General features: G+C 46.7%; 1 protein-coding gene across 1 annotated transcript; it reads left to right on the forward strand.

The window, feature by feature from the left end:
* The first annotated feature begins 1,452 nt into the window (after nt 1-1,452).
* ZNF605 (zinc finger protein 605) lies at nt 1,453-21,117 on the forward strand. Its single transcript, XM_078436006.2, has 6 exons — nt 1,453-5,335; nt 5,595-5,942; nt 7,750-7,910; nt 14,645-14,765; nt 14,993-15,082; nt 18,574-21,117. The coding sequence occupies exons 3-6, from the start codon at nt 7,896-7,898 to the stop codon at nt 20,367-20,369; spliced, it is 2,022 nt and encodes a 673-aa protein (XP_078292132.2). The 5' UTR covers nt 1,453-5,335; nt 5,595-5,942; nt 7,750-7,895; the 3' UTR covers nt 20,370-21,117.
* The last annotated feature ends 1,790 nt before the right edge of the window (nt 21,118-22,907 follow it).

Genomic DNA, 22,907 nt, shown 5'->3' on the forward strand with positions numbered 1-22,907 from the left:
ACACTGGCTTTAGTTCTACATGGATATTATTTTAAAATAAGTTAGTTACCTAACTATTCCTTTAAACATGTACTTCATTGTTTTCCAAATTTATTAACATACTACAGAGAATTGAGTAAAATATTCTTTTACAAGTATTTAATTTTTTCAGTTTATTTTTTAATTTTTTCTAATTTTTTTTTTTAAATTTTATTTTTGGGAGAGAGAGAGAGAGGCAAAGAGAGAGGGAGACGCAAAATCCAAAGCAGGCTTCAGGCTCTGAGTCTCAGCAGAGCATGACTTGTGGCTTGAATCCATAAACCACGAGATCATGACCTGAGCTGAAGTCAGAAACTTAACCAACTGAGCCACCCAGACGCGCCTAGTTTATTTTAAGTAATCTCTATACCCAATGTGGGGCTTGAACTCAGGACCCCAAGATGAAGCGTGATACGCTCCTCCAACTGAGCCAGCTAGGCGCCCCTTAAATTTGTTTTTTATGGCTATTTCTATTTTCTCTTTACCAGCTGTTTTTGCTGTTCCTCCCCATTTTTTGGTAAAAATTTCTAGTATGATTTCATATTTTATTTTAAAAACGTGGCTTTTCAAGTTTTTGCTGTTTTAATTCCTTAACTTCTGTTTCAAAAAAAGTTTTTTTAATGTTTATTTATTTTTGAGAGAGATAGAGACCGAGTGCAAGTGAGGGAGGGGCAGAGAGAGAGGGAGACACAGAATCCAAAGCAGCTCCAGGCTCCGAGCTGTCAGCACAGAGCCCGCCACCGGGCTCGAACTCACGAACCGTGAGATCATGACCTGAGCCCCTAACTTCTGCTTTTATATTCGTTAATTTCTTCCTCTTTCCACAGTTAAAGTTTCTTTCTCCCTAAAGCCCTCATTTCATTTATTTTCATTACTTTGGTCAGTGCTGAGTTGGATGCACTAGAATTTACCTGCTTCACTTACTTTGACTTTGTAAATGACTTCGCTTTAGCATCAGAAATGTAAAGGATACAGAAGTTTCCTCCTGGTGACACATTTATGTTCACCCACAGACATATTTTGAGGAGAGCGGCTCCGCCTGACATTTCTGACCCAGAGACCCTCAGGCAGCGCGGGAGAGGAGGTCCATCGGAAACCTCCGACCTGCCAATCCGGGGAGGTGCGCCGCAGAGCCGTCTGGGAGATGTAGTTCTAGGGAGGGCGGCACTCTGGGAAATGTAGTTCTGCGCGCACACTTCCGAGGTGGGCCGCGTGAGTCCCGGCGCAGCGGCCCGAAGCCTGAGGTGGGGGGTAGGGGCGACGCGGCGAGGCTGCGGGGGCCGGGGCGGCCTTGATGTCCGCGGGGGCCCCGCGGTGAACCCTGACGCGCGCACGAACTGGCTCCGGAGCCGGGTGCGACGAGGACCCGGGGCGGGGGCGGGGGCGGGGGCGGGGGGGGGGAGGTTGTGGGGGCCGGCCACGCAGCGCAGGCGCCGGTTCCGGTCCGGGTGGGGCGTGGCGTGGGGGCGGTGCGGTGCGGTTCTGGGGCAGCTTTAGGGGCTTGGGGGCGCGTAGGGATGGGACGGGTGTGGCGGGCGGCGACTGTGGGTGTCAGGAGGGAGATTTGGGGGTCTGGCGGAGCCGCCTGTGGTGGTGGGTGACGAGGAGGCTGTGAGGGAGATGGTGGAGCCGGCCAATTCGTGGGGCGCTCGCGGGCCAAGGGATTGGAGTGTCTGTGCTAAATCAGTGAGCCGGGGTTCGCGGCGGACGAGTGGTTGTGGAGCCGGCGGAGGGAATTAAGTGGGTGATGGGGCCCTCTGGCGTGAGTCATAGTGGGAGCGGCTTTGGGCGGAGGCCGAGACTCGTGGGCTTGGCGGTTCTGGGCATGAGGGGCAGGGATCGGGAGAGAGGAAGTCCCTGAAGCTGCCCCAGTGTGGAGACGCTGGACGGCGAGTGTGTGCCGTCGGGGATGCAGCCGAAGGGTGGTTTTCCGGAGTAATTAGGACTCTGCTCGTCAGTGATTTAGTCGGCAAGTGGGCCCGGTGTGGATGAACCATAAGGTCTTTGTGGAGGTCTGTTTGGGGGAGCTCAGAATTGGCGGCCCGAGGATTTCTTCGACTGGAAGGCCTGTTGGTTTGTGACAGTGCTGGATTGTACTGAGCCCTGGGCTCCCGGGCAGCAGGAAGGTTAGGACGTCTCCCGCCGTCTCCTGTTCCAGGAAGCATGTGTTCTGCGTAACACATGTCCCCTTGTTGGCCGATGACGCGGCCGGATAGCAACCCTCCAAACTCCCATCCTTTGCCCCGTCAGCGATTAGCTGGACTGTCTTCCCCACTGAGCAGTCAGGAGAAGATGATTGTTACTGAGACGTGGGACTTAAGCCTCCTTCTCCCCCACCTCCCCACCCCTGCCCCAGGCCCTGAACTTTGATTCACTGCCTACTTGAGCTGCTTTGCGCCCCCTCCTTCCCGAGAACTGCCCTCCTCTGATCTACTATCTGATCATCCTGCCCTTTCCTTCCACGCTCCTGGTTCTTCTGACCTCGGATCTCCCTTTCCGTGGAAGGAACCGCGTAGGTCTTTGCCCTGCGTAGATGCTGGCAACTCTTCCGGCCACAGTGTTCCCCCTATTGTAGTATGCCTCCGCCTCCTGCAGTAATTGTGGAATAAGATATTTCTTTACATTCTGTTTGGCAGTTCAGCGGTAGCCGTTTCGATGGAGGGGGAGGACCGGGGTGGCCTGTGCTGCTGAGTGGTCTGTGCCTGTGTTGGGGAGATTTTGTGGTTGAGGCATCAGGGACTGGGGCACTGCGTGTCAGGGACAAGGTCTGGATTCGAGTTGGTGGGTGGCCTGTGGGGGTTGTGCGTGAGCAGACAGTGCGGGTAGTAACTAGAGTCATTGGAGGTAGCGTGTTGGGCAGGGCGGAGCTGGCGGCCCGTTCAGGTGAGGGTTGTGAGGATCTGTAGGGGTGCCAGTGAATGGTGGGTGAGCGTGGGGTAGATTAGAAAGTGGGGTGTCGTGGAAGTGAGTGGTTGGGGTCCCCGTATGATTACGGATTGGGCATCCCCTGGGTTCGGTTCTGTGAGAACCAGTGATCGGGGCACTGTTCAGGTGAGTGGATGGGCAACTGAAGGAGGGAGGGCTTGGAATTCCGTAGGGGTCCTTTGGGACTCAGTGTTCAGGATTTCACTGACTCCATTCCTAGTCAGTGAACAGACTCTGCTGAGATTACTGGATGGGAGTGTAGGGGAGCCAGCGACGGGTTTCCCAGCGTTAGTGTTTAGAAGCCTGTGGGAATCAGTGATGAGGGGCGGTGCCGTCATAATCAGTCAAGGGACCTATAGGAATGACCATGCGGGGTGCTTGGGGCTGAGCGAGGGGGAGCCTGGAATGATCAGGAATAAAGGGTCCTAAGGGTATCTGATTGGGGGCGGGGCTCTGGAGAGACTTTGGATTTCATTGGTTGATGCACTTCTGTGCGTTGGTTTTGTCACTTGGGGGTTGGTGATTGGGGGCTTTGTAGAGCAGTCACTGGAGACCTACCATATGTGTAATTGAAGGTCCTGGAGGGGCGGCCTGTGGGATCAATAATGAGGGTCCTAGTGGGATGATGGGCTAGTGGGATAAGTGGGAGTGGGGCTTATGGGGCTCAGTGGTTGTGCGGTCTGAAATTTGTGAGGTCCCTGTTGTGTTCAGTGAAATGGGGGCTGGAGAACTCTCAGGTGGGTGGGTGGGGAACTGGGAGCCTTGTGAATGCTAAAGGTTGGTCCGTGGGGTGGGGTGGCTGGGGGTTCAGTCATTCAAGGTCTGTTGGACCTCGTGTGTGATTGAGGCCATCTTTGGTGATTATTGGCCTGCGTGGTTGTGTTTGTGGGTGTGGGTAGTCTCAATGAGTGCTGACCATGCGTTGGCTCAGGCAAGACTCTCACAGAGTAACTTCTGTTAAATGACCATATTCTCTGTTGTTCTTTGGTCTTTCTCACCCAACACATCACTTTGTTGGTCAGTGACGGCTCCTTTTACTGAAATATTTCCTCACTTAAACGTTCTCAGCTGGTTCAGCCTCATTGCCCTCCTCTATCCCCGAACCGCCTTCAGCTCTCTCTAGCTCCAGCCGTTTGAGTGTGGTGCTCCCTGATGGGCATGCTCTTCCCACAGGCGTCCACAGTGGGTTCCATCCTCTGTTCAGGACTCAGCTAAAAGTCATTTCCAGGATGCCTTTTCTGGCCGTGGGAAGGAGCACCCTCCACCCACCCCTTCCTCTGTCACATTTAAAATTTCCTGTGAGCACTCTTTTAGTCTGACGTTACTTTATTTACTTGTTTTCCATCTTAGAATGCATTTCTTAGAGGACAGGGACCCTGTCTGTCTTGGGACCTTAAGTCGTCTCTCCCATGTGTTCAGAACAGGGCCTGGTTGTGAGAGGCATTCAGCAAACTGCTGCTCTCCTGGCCCGTAAACAAGACTGTGCATGTGTGTGTGAGTGTGTGTGTACATGAGAGTGCTGAATGTACATGTGCGTGTGAGGGCGGGGTGCAGGAGTATGTCGGGATCCTGAAGGAGGAAACGAGAGTGGCCGTTTGGGATGTTAGTATAGTCGGCACATTCCCTTTTCCAGAGGTGAGAGAAGATCCGTGCATCAACCCCAAAGGGGTCCAAGCTAAACAGAAGCTCCTGGGGCAGGTGGGCCTTTGATCTCAGGGACCCCAGGTTCGGATGGCAACAACTCTCTTTTTTCACTCAGGGCTTCCCAGACTGTTGAGACCCCTAACTGTGTCCAGGAGAACTCCCTGGGCATCTTGGAAAGAGGCATTTCACCTTTGAATGTTGCTCTCTGCTCTCCTAGAACCTTTTCTCAGAGATTTGCCCTCCAGCCCTACACTCTTCACACTGGACTAAACAGAGTCCAGTTTCCCTGGGCGGATCTGACTTTTATGTGTATACACGCCACAAGTGGGCAAAACCCCTGTCATTCTTCTCCCTTCCCACTTTTCGGAATTTTTCTTGCTCTGGATGCCCTTGCTCTGCCCTCTACCACTGTTTTGGGTCAATATTCAAAATCCAGCCTGTCTTTCGATTCTTTCTTGACTGCCCCACAAGATCCTCCTTACATTGTTGATGTGGGAACCTGTCTCCACTTACTGGCCCAAGTCGTCCCTCCGTTCTCTTCATCATAAAGTGGGAGACTTTCAAGGCCCTCAGGAGATGATGTCAGAAGCTGATGTACAGGGTCAGGTCAAGGCTAAGATGTGTTCAGATGTTTCTTTTCTCCTGCCTGCTCACTGTCTGCACAGGGCACGGGCTTTGCTGACCAAGCAGCATGTGGTGATGAGAGCAGCTTTGTCTCGTCTGTTTCCAGCCCTTGGCCCAACTTGGGGTGGGTAGTAACTGCCTTCGGGGGGGCTGGTCTGGCCCCGCTCTTGTTAGTTGCCCTGGGGCAAAACCTGGCAGTTCGCTAACATCCAAGCGTAACTTCCTATCTTCATTTGCAGCAGATTTGTCTCTATGTCCATTGGGACATTGAAGACACCCTCACCTATTCTTTAATAGAACAGTGTCTTTAAATAAAAAGCTCTTGCCCTAAACCTTCCACAGGTACTATATTATCTCTTTGTTCCGTTTATTTGCTGGAAAAGTGCCCACTGACCAGTCCACCGTGTCCAGTCTTCTTAAGTAGCCTGTCAGCCTGTGGAGACCAAGCTGGGAGCACCGGGAGCTTAGGTGCTCAGCAAACACCCTAGACCACAGGTAGAGACCACAGTTGCCAGACAGACGTCTCTTGGCAGGGCTGCTGCGAAACGTGGGATTTGTCCCTCTTGTCCCCAAGTTTACTGGGTACTGTGATTTTTGAACATTTCCTTTTAGGTGTATTAGGAAGGAAATGACATCTCTTTGTGATCTCACGCTGTGGAGTCCCCGGCGCTGATCTTGTATCTGGTTGAATGTAAGTGACCTGGTCCATGAGCAGTGAAGGAATTCAAAGTGTAAGTATGTGTACACATCAAGATGTAGTATTTTTTGTTTATTATACTTAGCTGAAATCTTGGTTCATTTGTTCCAATAATTCTGCCTGAGATATCTGTTAGGTGGTTTGTGATCTCTTAAAAAGCTTTTAAAATAGTGGTTGTACTCAGTTATCTGGTTATTTGGTCTGTTGGGGAAATAATTAAAAGCCAAATCTGTCAACCCCCAAATCTCACAAAAGCAGAAGAAAAAGAAAAGCAGTTAAACTGGATTGCAGTGAGCTTCACAGACAACCTGCTAAAGAGATTGCAAAGGCAGAAAGAAATCTCCCTCTTTTCTCCAGCCAGGCCGGAAGAACCCTATGTCCACGTGGTCTCAAGATAAATGATAATGTGTCGCACATGGTTCATGCTACTTACCTGGCACTTGGGGTGGCTGTTTGTGTTAGCCAATCACCTTTATCCAAAGGGAAAATAGACCTCTGTGTTGGTGACAGGACTGCAACGGGACATCAGCTGCCAAAGTCAGGCACTTGGCCAGGCCCCTGCCCTTCCTGAGATTGGGAAATAGGAGTGTATCTTCCCGATGATTTCGAAGAGATAGCTCCTAGGTCCTTAAGAAAGATGTTTTGGGGTGGGAAGCTGGACGAAGCTTGTTTAGCTTTAGAAGAGATTTATACGTATCTCAAAGGAACAGAGAATGTACGGTTGTGGGTTTTCGAAAGTAAATACTTTGCGAAGAGGAGTCAGGGGAGTCTTTTTCCCTTTTTTTGCATGAGGGAGAATTAATTTTTTTTTCTTAGTTTTAGTTTGTATTTGCCTTTACTGGCCTCTGAGCTCATGCATATTCCTCTAGAGTGTTAGCTGCTCTCCTGCACTCTGGGTAATTTGCACTAGGGGAGGGCTGAGGCTGCACCTTTGAAGGGGAGGAGAGGGGAGGGGCGCCAGGGCCGACAACGTGGACCCTGCAGAACACACAGTGCTGTCCCACCACCCCCTCAAGCATCTCCTGCCGTCAAGGGTCGGAGACCCTGAGCAGCAGGTGTGGACAGCGTCCTTGTACTGTGGGAGGGCTGTGGGAGGTGACGAAGGGCAGCCCTTGTCATCTCTGCAGCCCCTTCACTCTGCAGGGATTTTGATCTTGGAAGTGTGGCCCGGGCTGTCCCTGCTGGCTTCTGAGGGAAAGGGCAGGCGGTTTTGTCCCGGCGCGCACCGAGAGGCGCCACAGGGAAGGTTCCTCACGCCTCTCCTCGCTGTCGTGGATGTGGCTCCCCCCAGCTCCGCCTCAGACCCACACGGGAGCCTTAGTCTTCCCCCAGAGCCTCTCTTCTTACTGTTTCTGTTAGTTTCTCTGATCTAGGCTTTCTTTTCACTACAGGGCTGGTTTTGGAGTAGAAAGCCAGCACCCCAGGCTGCTTCGCCGTCTTGGTCTAACAGCCATTTTCCCTTTACCATCCTGCCTAGAGATAAGTTGCATTTTACTCTGTAGCACCTGTGTCCCCAGGAAATACTGCTGCAGAGTGAGCGAGCCAAGGTTATGTTCCTGAACTTTGTTGACCTCTGCAGAGCATTTGGTGGGGTGATGCTCCTCTGGGGATGTTTGGCCGAACCAGTGAGACATGTGGCTTTCACGTGGCGTTCTCAGGTGCGGGCCAGGGCTGCAAGTGTGCTGTGTGGCGCAGACCCGGCCCAGATGCAGTCTGGCCCGGCCGAGACTTCCGCCCTGTTTCTTACCCACTAAACCCGATGGGCTTGTCAGGAAGAGAGATCCGAGATAGGGTCCCGAATTAATGACATCATCTAAAATGAAATTCCACTGCATCTCCAGGGCATGGCTCTGAGGAACAAGATAACTCATGTGAGATAAAAAAGAAGAGGCCTCAGGACTAGGGGTGCATTCTCAGTGTACAGACATTTGACCAGAGGCCTCTCTCCAGAGCATCAGAACAGAGCAGATTTTCCAAGCAGCTGAAAATGATCAAGTCACAGGTGAGTTACTTGTTTATTATCTGGCAGTTTTTATATGTAGATATGAGAGGTTTGCAGGAAAGCTCTAAATACATTTGAGTCATAATCAGAAAATACAAACTTGGGAAAGAAGATGTCAGAGAAGAACGAAGTGGATTGTGGAATCATACCAAAGTCTTAAAGTTGACGCATGGATGTACAAGAAGGTGAGCTGCCCGCTGTCCTCAGATGTTCCCAGAAGTGGAGACAGGAAGGGAAGCGGGAATAGTTACGTGGTCTCCTCTGACGAAAAGCAGACTAGTTACTCAGTAGAAGCAAACCTTGCTGATGATGCAGAGCCCAAAATATTTGGACAGCTATTGATGTGGATGAGAGAGTGGACACAGTCCTAAATAGCAGCCCTATAATAAACATATTTCGCAGTGCTAAGAAATTACAGAGTTCCTCAGTGTGAGCTAAGGGCACAAATTTGAAGGAAAGCTCAGAACAGAGTTTGTTTCAGGACTGAAACAGTGGGCCCCGATACCCATCTTACCTGTGTTCCAGTTTTAGGAAAGAAACCTAAATCATCCGGCAGAATTGACCACTACAAAACTTTCAGATGGTCCCCATATTCTCTCAGTTGGAATCTTGGTACATTTTGGATAGAAATATCTTTGCTTCTGTTGGCAAAAGCTGGGCGTGGGTGTATCTGCCTTTAGCTCTTTTTACTTTCTTGACTCAAGAAATGGAGAGTGTCACGAAGGTTGGGGTACACAGGTCAGAAGTGCAACCCTAGAGGACACGTGTGGTTTTTCTGGAAACAAAGGATTTACGGAGGGTACCTCAAGCAGGGCCGGCCCCCAGTGTGGCTTTCCACTGTGGGCCCTTCTGCCCTGGGTTTCTAGTCAAGTCTGAATAATGTAGTTTAGTCCTTGGCTTTAGAGGAAGTGCTTGGGGCATTTACTTCCAAATCGCTGCGTCCACGACCCCAGTTTATTAGTCCACTCTTTGTTAGATGTGGGCAACTTCTGGGGATGCTCTTCCTGGAAAGTACAGGAACTGAGGCTGCCGTCTGCTGTCTCCAGTCAGCCCTGTCGGGAAGGCATCTGTGTTGGCTCAGCAGTCAGTCTAAATCCAGAGAATTCGCACGAGCTTGGAGAGGCAGCACTGGGAGGTGTGTCTTTTGCTTTTTGTTTTTTTCCAGGAGGAGGGGGAAGCTTTTAGGAGCAAGTCCAGAGAACAAACATCATTCGTGTACTTCTCTACCCCCATGCTTCTCCAGGTGCTAGGTTGATTTTGTTTTTGTTTTTCTGTTGTATCAGTGTGCCCCATTTAGTAATCAAAACTTTATTTATTTTAAGTTATTTTTAATTTTTATTCTAGAGAGAGAGCGTGCACAAGCAGGGGAGAGTGGCAGAGAGAGAGAAAAAGGGAGAGCGAATCCCAAGCAGGCTCCACACTCAATGCAGAGCCCAATGCTGGGGCTTGATCCCATGATCATGAGATCCTGACCTAAGCTGAAGTCTGAGCCACCCAGGCACTCCCACAACTTTTTAAAAGCTCATCTGTTTTCGTCCAGACGCTTTGTCTGGAAAGGGTGTATGTAAGAGGTACAGATATTTTTATCTAACTTAACCGGAAACATGCATCATGTTTAAGAATCGGCTAGCAAAACCTCCAGAATTTTCAAAAGATTTTAAAACAGTTTTATATAATCTCACATTCGTCAAATCTTCAGGAAGAGGTCATAGGGGATGGAAGCCTTTTGCTGTGTCCCCCATGGAGCCTGAGGTCTCAGTAACTGTGGAAGATGGGTGTGTCTGTGAAGACAGCCTGGTCTTCACATGGCAGCAAAGAGAAGTGTCCTTTGGGGACTTACTGCACTGAGGCCCCAGGATGCCCGTCTGAGCTGTGTAATCTGGGCTGGGGCTATCTTGACCCCTCCCGTCAGTCACATAAGTCTGTCCTTAAGTGTCCACTGAGACAACCGCATGGCTCATCTGGGGCCGTTCTCAGATGCGGTGAATCCAGGGAACCGCAGAAAGGAACAAATGTGGTCTTGTAGTGCCTGGATAGTGTGGCCCAAGTCAGTGGAACCCATGGGGACGCTAAACCAAACTTGAAGAGGGTGTCAGCTGCAGTCAGAGTCCAGTGAAACCCTCTGGCCGGGGCAGAGGGCCCGATGAGAGCTACCTGTCAATGTCGTGGTTCTCGGCACAGGAACTTGTATCTGGGCAGTTTCTAGCTACGGCCAGCATGTGGAAGGCCAGACGTGACGTCCAGGCCGTTTCAGCCTCTTCTGATGGCACGGGTGGCACATGCACAGGCCCCACTGAGGACGGAATCTGAGTCTCCACAGGCCAGCGTCTTCTGGGTCCTGGTGGCAATCAGTCACATACTCGAGGGCTTTGTGGTGGAGGCAGGTTTGGTCTCCACGTCGGGTTGACAGGGCACGTCTGTTGGTGAGTGTGGGGGCCTTGCTCCTGAGCATCCACACGGGTAACGACAAGCTCACCGGGAGCGTATCCAGATGTCTCGGCCCATGGGAGGAGGGCTCCTCGTGATCAGGACGTGTATAAATTAACATGACCAGCATCCTAGTCGGGATTTAGAACAGCTCCAGCCTCCACAGAAATTCCCCGTCTCACCTCCGTGCGTCCCTAACCCCAGCAGCAACTCATCTGTTCTCTGTCACTGCAGTTTTGCCTTTTCCAGAATGTTATAGAATGGACTCATTAGTGTATAACCTTTTGATACTGCCTTGTTTCACTTGTGTCTTTGAGATTCATCGCCCTTGTTTGAATCAGTAGTTGGCTCCTTTTCCTGCTGAGTGCGGTCACTGGGTCGCACCCCCTCGTACGAACCTGCCAGTTTGCTTACCCTCTCACTTCTGAAGGGCTGCTTGGTTCCTTCCAGATTTTAGCAATTGTGTTCATGTGCATACAGATTTGAACGTAAATCTTGAGGTGAGCAGAAGTTTTGAGTGTCCTTGGGCACGTACCTGGGAGTAGTAAGTCTCTGTTCAACCCCAAAACATCTTCCAGAGTCACTGCCCTTTTGGCGTTCCCAACTTCACGGCAGGAGAGCTGTTGCCCTGCATCCTCACTGGCATTTGTCACTTTTTGTGTGGGGTGTTTTGTTTTTGTTTTTGTTTTGTTTTTAGCAATTCTAATAGGTATGTAGTGTCCCATTATAGTTTTAATTTGTATTTCCCTATTGACAAATGATGTTGAACGTGTTTTCATGTTTATTTTTTATCTGTACATCTTCTTTAGTTAAGTGCTTGTTAAGATCTTTTGTCTATTTTTTGGTTAGCTGACTTCTTTTTAAATAAGAGGTTTTTTTTTTAAGTTTCTTATTTTAATTTCAGTACAGTTAACAGAGTGTTAGTTTCAGGTGTACGATACAGCGATTCAACTGTCCCATATGTCACCTGGCGCTCATCATGGGGGGGGGGGGAGGGTGTGCTCTTAATCCCCATCACCTGTTTCCCCCATGCCCCCTCCCGTCTCCCCTCTGGTGACCATCAGTGTGTTCTCTACAGTTAACAGTGTTTCTTGGTTTGCCTTTCTCTCTATCTCTCTCTTTCTCTTTCCTTTGCTCGTTTGTTTTGTTTCTTAAAATCCACGTATGAGTGAAATCAGACAGTATTTATCTTTCTCTGACTTAACTTACTTAGCTTTATCCACATTGTTGCAAATGGAAAGATTTCATTCTTTTGCATGGCTGAATAATATTCCATTGTATGTATACCACGTCTTCTGTATCTTTTCATCTGCTGTTGGACACTTGGGCTGCTTCCACATCTTGGCTAGTGTAGATAATGCTGCAATAAACGGGGTGCATGTATCCCTTTGAATTCGTGTTTTTGTATTTTTTGGGTAGATACCCAGTAGTACAATTACTGGATTGTAGGGTAGCTCTATTTTTAACTTCTTGAGGAACCTCCATACTATTTTCCACAGGGTCTGTACCAGTTGGCATTCCCACCAGCAGTGTAAGAGGGTTCCCTTTTCTCTGCACCCTCGCCAACACCTGTTGTTTCTTGTGTTGTTAATTTTAGCCATTCCCTGATTGCATTTCCCTGGCGATGAGTGATGTTGAGCATCTTTTCCTGTGTTGGCCATCCACGTGTCTTTGGGAAAATGTCTGTTTATATCTATTGCCCATTTTTAATTGGATTACATTTTGGGGGGTGTTGCATTGTATCAGTTCTTTATATATTTTGGATACTAACCATTTATTAGATATGTCATTTGCAAATATCTTCTATTCTGCTGGTTGCCTTTTACCTTTGTTGATGGTTTCCTTTGCTGTGCAGAAGGTTTTTTATCTTGATGAGGTCCCAGTAGTTCGTTTTTGCTTTTTTTTCCCTTGTTTCAAGAGACACCCATTTTTTAATTGTATTTTCTTATTGTTGAGTTTCACGAATTATTTATTCTGAATACACGCGCTCTGTCAGATAAGTGGTTTTCAAATATTTTGTCATAGTCTGTGCCTTGTCTTTTCTTAACAGCGTCTTTCATATAGGAAAAAATTTCAATTTTGAAAAAGTCCATTTCGTTGATTTTTTTAAGTTGACCATGCATTCAGTGTTGTACCTAAAATCTCATTGCCAAGGAGCGCCTGGGTGGTTCAGTAGGTTAAGTGTCCAGCTCTTGGTTTTGGCTCAGGTCATGATCTCGTGCTTCGTGAGATTGAGCTCCACGTTGGGCTCTGCCCTGACAGTGCAGAGTCTGCTTGGGATTCTCTCTCTGTCCCTACCCGGCTCACATGCTCTTTCTCTCTCAAAATAAACTGAAAAAAAAAAAAAATTTTTTTAATGTTTATTTATTTTTGAGTGACAGAGAGAAAGACAGCATGAGCAAGGGAAGGGCAGAGAGAGAGGGAGACACGGAATCTGAAGCAGGCTCCAGGCTCTGAACTGTCAGCACAGAGCCTTACGTAGGACTCAAACTCATGGACTGTGAGATCATGATATGAGCCAAATTTGGACAGTTAACCGACTGAGCCACCCAGGTGTCCCTCCCCGCCCCCCCCCCATTCTTATTTTAATCTCATTGCCAAACCCAAGATCACACGGGTTTTTTCCTAGAGCTTTATGATTTTTTTCCCCCCATTTAGGCCTGTGATCCATTTTGAATTCATTTTTATATGGTATGAGGTATGTGTTGAGGTTTATTCTTTTGCTTATGGGTTCTAGCATCATTTGTTGAAAAAACTCCTTTCTTCGTGGCATTCATTTTGTAAAAAATGAACCGAGCATGTTTAGGGGGGTCTATTTTTAGGCTGTCTGTTCTGGTTCATTCAACTTTTGTCTAATACTACCATTGTCTTCATCACTGGGGCATTATGGGAAGTCTTAAACTCAGATAACGTGAATCCTGCAACATGGTTGTTCTTCCCCATCGTTTCGTTTTTGTTATTGTAGTTCCTTTGCCTTTTGTCCCAAAACCCTGTATCTACTTGTTTCATGACCTTTGTAACACCTTATTTCCTGGCCTGAAAAGACCAAAAAGTATTTAAGAACATGGTTTTTATTCTACTCATATTTATATTTCTAACACTTTTTCCGGTTTGGGGAGCCTTAATGCTCAAAACCTGTGTTCAAGAAGATATGTGAAGGAGCCAGTTAATTGTTACTACTTGGGTGCAAAACCACCTGGAGGGAGAAGCGTGTTTTAAATATGTAGATAATGCGGGGGGGGGGGGGGGGGGGGGGCAGACACCTAGCTGGCTCGGTGGATTAAACGTCTGACTTCAGCTCAGGTCACGATCTCACGGTTGGTGGGTTCAAGACCCACATCAGGCTCTGTGCTGACAGCTCGGAGCCTGGAGCCTGCTTTGGATTCTGAGTCTCCCTCTCTCTCTGCCCCTGCCCTGCTCATGCTCTGTCTCTCTCTCTCAAAATAAATAAATATTAAAATAATGATAATGATAAATGTGTAGGTTCGGTTTGGGTTTTGACAGTAACCAAAAAACATTACTGTCATTTTGCACGTAGAGGCCAGGCATGCTGAGGATCTTACACTGCGTGGGCCTCAGCTAAGAATTGTTCCCAAATACCCAGTGGTACCTTCTTTGAGAAGCACAGTGACTTTAAATACAACCTGTTCCAGATTCTTTTGTAATGGATCGATGGATGGATAGACAAGTAAATTCATAATGATAAATATTTTAACATTTTGTCTCTCTCTCAACGTATAGTGCACGGTTATGATATTATGTTAGTTCTCGATTGCCGTGTAACAAGTTACCACAACCTCCGTGGCTAATAACATCAACGTTTATCTCACAGTTTCTCTGGGTTAGAAATTTGCCAGCTGCGCTCACGTTTGGTTCCCAGTCGGGGTCTCCTACAAGCCTGTGCTCGAGAGGTTAGGAAGGGCTGAGGTCCTTTCAGGGTGCAACAGGGAGGTACTCCCCTTCCAAGCTCATTCACGTGGGAGTGGGCGGGCCTCAGTGCCTGGCCACATGGGCTTCTCCACAGGCCTGCCTCAAGGCATGGCAGCTGGATTCCCCCTGAGAGCAAGGAGGGTTCCCCAGATGGAAGTGACCTTCTTTTGTGACCTGATCTCAGCAGTGACATCCCATCATTATTGTGTTCAGCGGAAGTGAGCCCGTAAGTGCAGCCCACACTCAGGAGGGAAGTGTGACACACATGCACCAGGACCGGGAGCCAGGGGTCCCTGCGGCTGCCTGGCACCGTGGAGAAGAAAGCATGTATTGTGCATGGAGCCCATTCAGGTTTAACAGCAAATCCGCTTTTCTAGATCTCATTTGAGGATGTGGCTGTGGACTTCACGTTGGAGGAGTGGCGGCTACTTAATCCTACGCAGAAGAACTTGTACAGAGACGTGATGCTGGAGAACTATAGCAACCTAGTGTTCTTGGGTAAGAGTGTTCTTGTGGAAACAGCGTGAGTCTAGTAACTGTGGCACCTGGAAGATGTTTACTAATGTTGGATTTGAGCTACAGATTTCAAGGATCACTTGATACGCAATCACAAGGTTTTGGTTCACTTGGTTTATTTTCTAGCCTTCGTGGTAAATATTCTTCATGTTTAAGAGTTCGTCAGCCCAAGCAGTTGGGTCCAAGTTGTCTGTTTTTCTAATTAACAGGTTATCAAATTATCAAGCCTCATGGGATTTTCAAGCTGGAGCAGGAAGAGCCATGGATAATAGATGAAGTTCTAAGTCAGAACTTTTCAGGTGAGAGGTAATCAGGTGTGTGACAGACAGTGAAAGTTTAATAAGGTTTTTGATGTCAGGTTATAATGTTTTGAAAAGTTAGTTTGAAATGTTATTTATAAAACTGGTTGAAATTCCTAAATCTTTAGAGTTGGCTCAGGACTGGTGCCCTGAGTTCCTTCTGGGTTTTCATGTGCTCTCTGTCCCGGTCTCCACATCAGGATGTGTCCTTTTTGCACAGAGCTGATAGCGGCACGTACCCCCTTTCCTATACAGCAGCATAAGTTGGGGGCTAGCACTTAGGGCCTTGCTTTTGGGCTGGGCTCTTCTTCCCAGCTCCTCGGTCTCCTTTCCCTTCTTTCCCGCACTTCTAGCCTGCAGGGCTAGGCTTCTTTACTCATAACTCTTTATGAATTCATAAATTTTTCCTGTTAAAGGAACACTGAGTCAGTCCCTCTAATTTGTCCCTCTAATTGGTCAGATTTCTGTTTTAAACCCAGAGAGAGCAGACAGTGAATCTAAGGATACAGAATGAAAAGCTAACACCGTGAACCTGGTCAGGGGGCTCTGCCTCTTTCCCTGTTCTGTGCAGACTGACCCTGTGCGGTCAGCTCCCGTGGTGCTTTTTGGTGCCTTTGATGTTCGTCTTCTCCAAGCTCCTCGTTCAGCCCATCGTCTGCTGGGCTCAAGACCCCCGTGTGCCATGTGATCTTTTAACTACATTTATATTGAAGAACTCATGGCATAGCAGCATTTTATTCAGTTTTGGTTTGTATTTTCTTGGCCCAGAAGTCAGGGTCAGCTGCATTAGAACTAGTTTCTTCCTCCACGCATTTCACTCATTTTTCTCTGCACGTGGGCCATTGATTATCATATCTTTTCCTCACGTAGACAGTGTCCCTCTCTTCAGGTGGCCTCTTTTTTACCTCCAGAGACTGTTGACTCCCAGCCTTTCTGAAGTCTCTGCCCAGTTAGTATTGTATTGTAGGAATCTTGGCCCTGGTCAGACGTTATCTGGAATTTTTAAACAATTAGATCTTACAGGTTTTTTTCCCCACGTAGAAAGATGGCAAATAACGTATTCTTCTCTGTTGTCTGTAGGATTTATGGTGTGTACTGATTAAATGTTTCATTAATTGACTGTTATGGGGCCAGGTAAGGCAGGACCTTTCTTGTTTATCAAATATTTCTTTAGTGCAAAGGTTTTCATCTAAGCAAGTGTCTCTGCTCACCTTAAGAAATATTTCAAATTATGGATCTCTGGGTACCCTTCACATGGATTATTAGGTCTGGGTATATGTAGCTTAGAAACCACCACCTGTGAAGATAGATTTTATGTTCATCTAGTTTAGAATAGCTGCTGTTACGAAGAATGAGAGGAATTGAGAGAAGTAGCCATGAAATAGCCTCACAGGACCAGAGAATTTTAATATAGAAGAAAATGCAAAACTGTATTTATTCAATAGTTAAGTATCAAACACGAAGCATTTGTATTAAAATGCAAAGTTAATGATCAAGATTAATGGCACGGAAGGGCACTGCTTTACAAGTACAGTTATGGGGCGCCTGGGTGGCTCAGTCGGTTAAGCGTCCGACTTCAGCTCAGGTCATGATCTCGTGGTCCGTGAGTTCAAGCCCCGCATCGGGCTCTGTGCTGACTGCTCAGAGCCTGGAGCCTGTTTCGGATTCTGTGTCTCCCTCTCTTTCTGACCCTTCCCCGTTCATGCTCTGTCTCTCTCTGTCTCAAAAATAAATAAATGTTAAAAAAAAATAAAAATAAATAAAAAAGAAGTCCAGTTATGAGTGAACAGTACTGATCCTGCATGCGTTGAGCACTTGCTGTGTGCTGTGTCGTGGGGATACAGCAGTGAAAAATACGAGCCTTGTCCCTGCCCCCAGGGTTTACATTCCCGTGGGGGACACAGAAGTAAGGTGATTACTTGTTTGGTGAGAGCCAGAAAGGAAATAAACAGGGTATCGTTAGTATGCTCTTGAAATGATGTTTACGCTTAAATGAGCCAGGCTTGCTGAAAGCTGGGAAAAGCGTGTCAAATAAAACAAATGAAAAGGTCCTAAGGCAGAAAAGGCCTTTGGGATGGAAGGGATGGGAAGGCATTCACTGTGGCTGAGCAGTAGTGAGGAAGAGCCTGTGAGCGGAAGTCAAGAGAGTTTGGAAGAGACCAGGACATGCAAGGGCACGTGAGTCAGGATGAAAGCTTGTATTTACCAAAGGGTTTTTAAGCAAAGGGGTAAAAAGCCTGATCACCTTTTCTTTTGTCTTTTCTTTTTTTAAGTTTATTTATTTTTGAGAGAGAGAGAGACAGAGCATGAGTGGGGGAGGGGCAGAGAGAGAGGGAGATACAGAATCCGAAGCAGGCTTCAGGCTCCCAGCTGTCAGCACAGAGCCCGACACAGGGCTCGAACCCACAAACCGCGAGATCATGGCCTGAGCCGAAGTCGGACGCTTAACCGACTGAGCCACCCAGGTGTCCCTACTCTTTCTTTTTTTTTAATGTTTATTTATTTTTGAGAGAGAGAAAGAGACAGTGTGAGTGGGGGAGGGGCAGAGAGAGAGGGAGACACAGAATCCCAAGCAGGCGCCAGGCTCCGAGCCATTAGCACAGAGCCCGACACAGGGCTCGAACCCACAGACTGTGAGATCATGACCTGAGCTGAAGTTGGGACGTTTAACCGACTGAGCCCACTCAGCGAATAGTATTAATACGTCCACTCACTCAACCTCAAAACATTGAATCCTTTTATTCTCCATACCAGCAGCTCTAGTTGGTCCTTGTTCGGACATTCTGATATGTCTGAGGATTAGTTTAGGCTCTACCTCCCCAACCCCCTTCCCTCCAAAAAATCCTGCAGAAGAGAAGTAGCTGCCTTGTATTTGAAGTCTTGGCAGATCTTTTATCTTTCAGGGTATATTGGGAATATTACCTCACCATTGCTAATAAATGATATCATAAAGCAAACAAACATTCATTTAAAAATAATCCAATAAATGGTCGTGTTGTAGAAATCACAAACAATTGTACTTGGTGAAAAAAAGCCTGTCCTAATGTTAAAAGAATTCTTGTGGTTTGGAATAATTTTCATTGATAGGATTACATGTAGATTCATTACATAGATTATATACATTCAGTTAAAATGTCAAAAATCCTAAATAAAAGTGTTGATGCTGAGCTCTGGAGAACTCTTTGATAACCCCAAGAGATAGTTTCAGTGATGGTGAAGTTAGTGATGTCAGTGATTCAGGTGATGGTCTTGAATGAGAATGTTCTTTAAATGTAACGCTAGTACAGGAACCTACTGTTTCTCATGTTTAAATTCCAGTTTGTTAACATACAGTGTGTGTGAACATTTTTCTTGTCCCATAAGGAGAGATTGTATTTGGGAGATTTTTTTTTTTTTTTAACTGGAATCCTAGGCTCCATTTCAGAAGTTTTGTTCAATAAGCATAATCATTGGGGGATTTACACAGTATGATTCATTTTTTTCCTTTTTAGAAGAAGTCTGGCTAGATAACAGTCTCAAAATGTGGCACCAGGATAATCAAGACGAGCTTAGAAGTATGGAGAGAGGCGATGAATGTGATGTTTTTAGGAAAATATTTCATTCAAGCATTAACTTTGTTCATTTAGCAATGAGACCCCATAAATGTGGCACAGGTGAAAAACATTTGAAACATCGTTTTGAGTTTCTTATTTCAAAAAATAACCTTGGAAGAAAGAAACTTGATGAGCTCAGTAAGAAATTTTTATTCTACATCAAACCTGATAGAACCCATGGTGGAATAAAATACTGTGATTGCAATACATGTAGAAAGGCCAGCAGTAGAGAGTCGTGGCTCATTGCAGACCATATTACACATACTGGAGTCTATTTATGCATGGAGTGTGGCAGAGTTTTTAATAAGAAGTCACAGCTCATAATACATCAGAGGACTCATACAGGAGAGAAGCCCTATGGATGCAGTGAATGTGGAAAAGCCTTCTCACAGAAGTCATTGCTCACTATTCATCAAAGGACTCATTCAGGAGAAAAACCATATGGGTGTGGTGAGTGTCAGAAGGCTTTCAGTAGGAAGTCATTACTCATTTTACATCAGAGAACTCATACGGGAGAGAAGCCCTACGGATGCAGCGAATGTGGAAAAGCTTTCAGCAGGAAGTCACAGCTTAAAAGACATCAGAGGACGCATACTGTCGAGAAACCATATGGCTGCAGTGACTGTGGGAAAGCTTTCTCCCAGAAATTAAAGCTCATTACACATCAGAGAACACATACAGGAGAGAAACCCTATAAATGTGGTGATTGTGGGAAAGCCTTCTTTTGGAAGTCCCAGCTCATCACTCATCAGAGGACTCATACGGGGAAGAAACCGTATGCATGTAATGAGTGTACCAAAGCCTTCAGCAGGAACTCACTCCTCATTAGGCATCAGAGGATCCACACAGGAGAGAAACCCTACGAATGCAGGGAGTGTGGCGAAGCCTTTGTCCGAAAGCCACAGCTCATGAAGCATCAAGTAACTCATACAGGAGAGAAGAACTATCAGTGCAGTGACTGTGAAGAAGCATTCTTTAAGAAGTCAGAGCTAATCAGACATCAAAAAACCCATTCAGGGGAGAAACCCTATGGATGTGTTGAATGTGGAAAAACCTTCTTTGGGAAGTCACAGCTCCTGACGCATCAGAGAACTCACACTGGAGAGAAGCCTTATGAGTGCAGTGAGTGTGGGAGAGCCTTCACCCAGAAGTCAAGCCTGATATCACATCAGAGGACGCACACAGGAGAGAAGCCCTATGGGTGCAGGGACTGTGGGAAAACCTTCAGCGAGAAGTCAAGCCTCGTTCATCATCAGAGAACCCATACTGGAGAAAAACCCTTTGAATGTAGCGAGTGCAGGAAGGCTTTTGCCTGGAAGCCACAGCTTCTAAGGCACCAGAGAATTCATACAGGGGAGAAACCTTACGAGTGCAGTGAATGTGGGAAAGCCTTTGTTCAGAAAGTGCAGCTCATTAAGCATCAAAGAAATCACACAGGAGAGAAGACCTATGGGTGCAGTGAGTGTGCGAAAGCTTTCTTTGAGAAGGCACAGCTCATTATACATCAGAGAATTCACACAGGAGAAAGACCCTATAAATGTAGTGAATGTGGGAAGTCTTTCACTAGAAAGTCACACCTTATGAGGCATCAGAGAATTCACACAGGAGATAAATACTATGGATGCAGTGAGTGTGGGACTGCCTTCAGCAGGAAGTCACAGCTCATGGCTCATCAGAGGACTCATGTAATCTAGAAACCTCACGAGTGCTGTGAATATGGGAAATCTGTCAGACTGATAGGAGAAATCCTGTCAGTACACTGAGAATGCAGGTCCCACCCAGCAGAGTTCAGAAAGGAGGGAGGTATTTTTACGTAGACAGCGTAAGAGCCTTCTCCTGAAACACACAGCTTGTTACACGTTAATGACTTGTTGGTGTGGAAGTCTTATCAGTATCCTAGTAGTGCAGAACCTGGTAGTCAGGAGTGACAGCTTCTCATCAGAGGACCTAAACATGAGGAGAAACTCAATCGTTGTAAAAATTGAGTGGGGGGTTTTGTCAAGAAAGGATAATTCGTGGTACACTAGAGAAGACATATGCAAAGGAAATACTGAGCATCTTGAATTAGAGATTTCAGTATGAAGGAGAAGTCCTAATAGTTTTGAAGAATTCTGGTAAGCATGATTCTATCGAAATAATCCTATAGAGTTGTGTTGTATATAAGTTACAAAAAGTAGTTAATTTTAAGTGGTAGCTGTGTTTTAAGTGTGAAGATATGCTTTCTGCTGTGGTGATGCGGCAAGGGCCAGATTAATCCCCTGCCTTGAACAGCTAGAAACTGTAAAGTGTATATGAAATAACGGTTTCGAGACCTATGACAGGCGGAAGCGTGTGATCCCTGGCAGAAGGTGTAGAGAGTGAGGTGAGCCCATAAGAGCCCAGCCTGGTGCCTGGTGGCAGTTCCCAGGGTGCACATCAGGGGAAGGAACAAATGTGGTCTTGCTGAATTGGCATTTGGGGAGGCCAGAGTAGCTTAAGTTTGCAGGGAGTTGTACTGGAGAGGAGGGAGCTTCCCAGAGAGAGGGCTGCAGAAATCTACAAGGAGTCTGCTTAGTCTTTTGGCTTAGTACTGATTTGCACATGTGTGACCAGAAATTTCCTGAGTCCAGGAAAAGTGCTGGAAAGCAGTCCGCCAAACAGTTCCCAGAAATCAATGTAGGGCTGGGAATAAAATTCCCACCACCTGAAATGGCAACGACTTTTAACACATGGGGCATCGGGTAGGATTCCCAGCAGAGTATTATCTTAGTAGTGAAGTAATTAATCCTAGATCAAAAGCTAGTCTGGACCCACAATGTCTGGCATCCAAAAACATAGCTGGCATACACAGAAGCCATGAGAATATGACTTGTAACCAGGAGAAAAATCAGTCACTAGAAAGATACAGAAAAAATGGAAGCAGTTGGCATTAAATAAGGATATTCAAATAGCTTTTATAGATATATGGGAAAACAGGAATGTGACAGATGAATTGGAAGATGTATTTTTAAAAGCCCGAGTGGAACTTCTCAGGATGAAAACAACAATATCTGAAAATTAAAACAAAAAAACAACTTTGGATGGAATTAAGAGCAGATTAGACATAGAATATCAATGAACTTGAGTGAAAATAAAAACTGTCCAACTGATGGACACAGAAAAAAAAAGACTCGAAGAAAAGACAATAGGGAGTTGGTTACAGCAAGGCACGTGTATTCGTATGGAGTCCTAGAAGGACAGGGCAGAGAAGAGGCCTAAGAAAGTATTTGAGGAAATAACAGATGAAATGTTTACACATATGATGAAAAATGTAACTCCACATATTCAAGAAGTTCAAAGAACCTCAAGATCATGAAGAAAATCCTGCTGATGGACATCCTAGTCAAGCGGATAAAACCCGATGATAAAGAGAACAGTTGTAAAGCACCTGGAGAAAGACAGGATACTTGCACAGAACAGAGGACCACACACACTTGTGGTCAGAAACTACTCGAGCTGGAACACGACGGAGTGAGGGACAGACAACTTTACATAAAACCCCCACCACCTGCGTTTGTCTACTTCCCATCAAAAACATCTTTCAAATATGATAGCAAAAAAAAAAAAAAAAGTTTCTCAGAGAAGCAAAATGAAAGAGACTTTATCTATAGACCTTATTTCAGGAAACACTAAAGCAAGTTTCGGTGCAGCAAGAAAATCCTAGGTGGAAATGAGGATCTACAGGAAGAAAAGAGGAGCTCTGGAAGTGGTGAATATGTGGGTAAATATAAAAGATCTCTTTCCTCATTTAAGAGTCTTTTAAAATGGTAATTGACTGCTTAAAGCCAAATAATGTATTGTGGGTTATGATGTCTTTAGAAGTAAAGTGTATCTCAACGACAACACTTAAGTGTGAATCTTCAGAACTAGTTAAATAGACTGCATCCTCTGAGTCAGAAACCTGCTTCCCCAGGGCTCAGGGCAACTTGTGTGTGTAGCAGCCACACAGTAGAATGGCACATGTGACGGACGTGTGTATGTGCTGCTCGTTCTCCACATCCCCCCCCTTTCCCGGCTCTGCACCCCCAGGGGCTGTCCCCTAGGGACGGCCTCACCAGGGATTGTGCTTAGGTTTGAACACGGGAGGTACTCAGTCAGCGGGCGGGAGGAGAGAGGTTGGAACACTTAACCCCACGCCCCTGCCTGGACCTCGGTGTGAGTGGTGTCTGTGCCCAAAGGGCTGCCGCACACCCTCCCCCCCTCCCCCTGCTGCC

This window comes from Panthera onca, chromosome D3 (assembly GCF_046562875.1).
Source record: "Panthera onca isolate mPanOnc1 chromosome D3, mPanOnc1 haplotype 2, whole genome shotgun sequence".
Taxonomy (NCBI): domain Eukaryota; kingdom Metazoa; phylum Chordata; class Mammalia; order Carnivora; family Felidae; genus Panthera; species Panthera onca.